The sequence below is a fragment of the Pteropus alecto genome, unplaced genomic scaffold (assembly GCF_000325575.1).
Source record: "Pteropus alecto unplaced genomic scaffold, ASM32557v1 scaffold33, whole genome shotgun sequence".
NCBI lineage: Eukaryota > Metazoa > Chordata > Mammalia > Chiroptera > Pteropodidae > Pteropus > Pteropus alecto.
The window spans coordinates 10,084,143-10,088,543 of NW_006435762.1; the positions used below are offsets into that span (position 1 = coordinate 10,084,143).

General features: G+C 34.3%; 1 protein-coding gene across 1 annotated transcript in view; it reads left to right on the forward strand.

Annotated features, from left to right (window-relative positions):
* The window catches only part of LOC102896269 (actin-like protein 6A), a 20,680-nt gene extending 17,489 nt beyond the window's left edge, over positions 1-3,191 (forward strand). The window contains exons 12-13 of the mRNA XM_025046067.1: positions 1,546-1,630; positions 2,971-3,191. Coding sequence (XP_024901835.1) covers positions 1,546-1,630; positions 2,971-3,051 — 166 coding nt within the window. The 3' untranslated portion in view covers positions 3,052-3,191. The remainder of the gene's footprint in view (positions 1-1,545; positions 1,631-2,970) is intronic.
* Positions 3,192-4,401: the final 1,210 nt, after the last annotated feature.

Consider the following 4,401-nt stretch of genomic DNA (forward strand, 5'->3'; position numbering starts at 1 on the left):
GTCACATTTCAGGAACCAGGGTTAGAACTTCAGTGTATATCTTTGGAGGACACAGTACAGCTCACAAAATCAGTACCATGTCATGTCACTTATTAATAGCGAACTTACAGCATCACATTTGGCAGAGAACTGAAGAGCTGTGTTTGTTTGGAAGAGATCACAGGTGCGTTGTAATAACTTTTAAAAGGATAGAAGAACCTGGTTTGGGGGCAGGTAGCTTACATGTGACATTGATACATGTAACAGAGTAACAGTCATAACCTTTGGATTTTAAAACTTATAACAAGTAGTTTCTTTCAGAGTATTCTGCACTAAATGTTACTTTTTAAAAAAACTTACTAGGAGTTACATGGGCCTTAAAAGTTCGTATATTTGGTAGTTCTTTGGTTTCTCACATAAAGAAATATTTTACAAATGCCACATTCTTATAATTGTTATTTAAATATTATGCCACATTCTTATAATTGTGTTATTTAAATATTGAGATAGGCACAAGATTGACACCTGCCTTGTGTTTACTACCTTCTTGGAGATACAGTCTGATCTAGAGTATACTTTAATTGTAGCATGAATCATTAGAGTTCATAGAAAGTTCCAGAATACTGAATATAGACATGGGCTGTCAAAGGTCTGGTCAAGACTAGTTAGCTAGTATCTGTGTCCTTTAGGAGGCAATAAAAAATTAATGATATAAGAGGGAAATGATTCCATTGTAATAGATACCAACCAGTCTCCCACAAAAACCCATGTTCATCCCTCTTGTTCCCAGCACCACCTGCCACACACATTTTTTTCACTGTGAAAAAGACTCAGACTATGTATTCGTCTATAGAATAATTGGAAGGTATCAGCAATTTGAGAACTGTCCCCAGAAGGAAATTCCCAGGTAGGGGGTAAAATCTCTTTATATAGAAAGTGGTAAAAGAATATTACTGAGGCAAAAAAAAATGTGTTTATCAAGAGAGAGGGTGTGAGTTCAAAACAGAAACATTGATTTGGAAGGAAAGCAGTACGAATAAAAAACTCAGGTGAGATCTGATGTCTGTGTTTTATTTTTTAAGTGAGAGAGCGTTTGGGGGATGGGGAGGAGTTAGGATATCATGAAGGCCTAAAAAAGAAGTCAGAAAGTAAGGAGGACTCCTGAATGGGTGGCAGGTTGGGATCATAATTGTACTTGATGCTAGAAGAAATGAAGTTATAGCTGAAGCACTGAGCACCTTACCTGACTTACTGTAGTGGTAAGTATATGTTTGCTGTTATAGGATATAAATGGTGAATGCTATACTCTTTGGTATGCAGTTCTGTAAGGTTTATATAATTTATTTTATTATTAAATATTAGTCATTAAGAGCCATAATTAAAGTATTTTAAAAGATCTTACTATACAGTTCAACCTATGTCTACAATTAGGCTAGCTATTGCAAAATTATGTATATTCAGTGTTTAAAACCAGAGTCATTAAGAAATAGTCACAATTGACTTCTAAGTTGCATCACCCGTTTTACTTGTTCATACTAATAATACTTATTCTTCTCTATTTTAGAGTATGCGGTTGAAACTGATTGCAAATAATACAACAGTAGAGCGGAGGTTTAGTTCATGGATTGGTGGCTCCATTCTAGCTTCTTTGGTGAGTAGATAAAGTACTTTGCAGAATAGTTAAAGATTCTTATTGACTGATTTAACTTCAATGTACCATAGAATGTTATGCACTACATCCATTATAATGGCATAAAATACATTTCATATGTAAATAAATGTGGGACATTTGAAAAATATATACCACTGAAAATCGTCTATTTCTAAAAAGACTAAAAGTAATTCCAGTGTATCATTTGTCTTTGCATTTCCTAACTCTCAAATGAGTAGAAGAACTGATAATACCAGTTTTACATGTTCTAATATAACAAAATGCTTCGTTGCCTTATTAGTGGATATTTTCAGCCTAATTTCAGTTTCTCCTCTTAAACAGAGGTGGGAATCTGTTAACTCACTCATGCCTCTTCTATTAGTACTCTTCTTGGCACTGGACTTAACTGTAGCACACTTGAAAATTAAACTATTCCTTCTCAGGTTCTGGTGGTGAGGTAGATGAAGTCAGGAATTGGTTCTTCAGGCAAATGATGAAATCATGGTTCTGGGTTTCGCACGTTGCTTAGAATGGTGCTTGCCCTTGCCCTGAATCAGTAGTAAAAGTCCTTGTACTTATCTATACTGTTGACTAGATAATTTTCTCTTTGCCTCAGAGCAACCAAAGTAAATGTTACCAAGTACTTATGCTAAAACTTTTAAAGCCATGAAATGTTTGTAACTGCGTGTGTATGTGTGTGTATATATACATAATTTTTATCTATTACCTATTTAAATCTTTTATCAGATCTTCGATCAAAACTAGATCACATGTATGAACCCACCTGAGTAGAGTCACTCATAGGGAGTGGATTTCTCCTGCATGTCTTATTAATGTAGCCCTGGTTCCTTCCTCCTTTGGTCACTTTTCTCCTTTCACCCTCTGTGTTTATTTGGTAAAGTGCTTGTGTGTGATGGTATGAGCGCCTGCAAATGTTCATCCTGGTTCTGATGAGTACTTTTGAATTCTACACGTTACCATTAAGCAATCAAGTTCTAGAATCTCCCCTCAATTCTATATTAGGATCAAGCCTTCCAACAATTTCTATTGTTGCCTTAGATTGGCACCAAGTCATCATAGGAAGACCCTCTGCCTGCCTTTCACAGCCATTTTCTATCCTCATGACAGTGTAACAGGTATAGAAAGATAATATTCTTTCTAACCCTAAATAACGTGTGGGTTCTGGAGGAGAGCAGTCATAAGGGAGTAATGGAAAATTATTTTCGAGGAGGGTTTAAGATTTCTTCAAAGGTTAGGAGACGTGAAAATAGATATACTAAAGAAAAAGTATTTTCTAATAAAAAGGCACAATATATATAATTTTTCTTTCCATTTTACAGGGCACCTTTCAACAGATGTGGATTTCCAAACAAGAATATGAAGAAGGAGGGAAGCAGTGTGTAGAAAGGAAATGCCCCTGAACAGAGTCCCCACACCTCTGCCTTCCTGTGTCACCTTACGTGTCATAGCTTTAGTATACTCAGGAAAAGAATGACCATCTTTTGTAGAATGTTTATACATTTTTGCATATTTCAATTTCTACTTAAAATTTTTAAGGCTTTAACTGGCTTTATAAATTAAAATAAGTTTATGCTTTCCTTGAAATGCACATATTCTTATATAAGCATTTTATAATTTTGTATAACTGGCTTTATAAATTAAAATAAGTTTATGCTTTCCTTGAAATGCACATATTCTTATATAAGCATTTTATAATTTTGTATAAATGTCTATTTTGTCTAAATATTTTGCTTTTTATTGAAATGCTTTCCAATTCTGTTTAGTATATTACCAGTGGATTGTTAGAATTGCTTTTTATTGACAAGTAAAATTTACTGCCTATGCCTTTAACCCTAGGCTTGCAAATTAAATGAAAATTAGTAGCCATTCCAGAAACATGTTTTTTGGACTGTGTCATGACTTGATAATTTCAAGTATTAAATGTATTTATCATTATTTTCAGTGAAAGTACTCACTGTTTATTATTAGCAGTATCCACACCACTTTCATACCCTATTAACAGTAGTAAAATGTGACTTGAATTGCCTTTGCTCTAGCAGTTGACATTACTTTCCCACTCTAAGATGCAGGTGCTTTAAAGTCAGCTTAAATATCAGAGTTTATAAAATGAGAATTTAATCTGGAGTTTATACTTGATTTTTAAAAAATCTAGTAGAAGCAGGACCACTTCCAGAATTAGCATGCCATATTAACACGTAAAACAGACGTTTGACTAAAAACAGTTTCTTTATAAACCACTTAATATATAGTTACTATCAAATCCAGACTGTTATCTAAGAAAAACAAAATGGTAAATTAAGAGTTCAGACATCTTAGCCAAGACTTGACTTCTAAGCTTCAGAAAGATGTGGGAACTTTTCCTGAAGAAGTCTTGCTTTCTTTTTCTGTAAAGTTTTCTTCCTAACTTCAGTGCGGGCTTGTTTCTCCCGTCTCAGTCTAGAATAATAAAAGCAGAACAGCGATTTATACACAAGTATTTCCCTGTTACTCAATACTATCAGAATATGTCCAAATCAATGACTTAAAGGCCTCAATCACGCCAGTCTCCGTCTTAGGTGTGTCATGTATATTAAACCTGAATAATCACTGTAAACCTGAACAAGTCAAAGATAAACGTGAAATCCAAAGCATATGTAACCCTGCACCAATTTTCCTTTGTATTTCTTGACTGGAAAGAATGAACAGATCTTGGAAACCTGTAACAGACTGGTCTCTTCCTACCTTATTGTAGAAGCAGTAATTTTACTGAA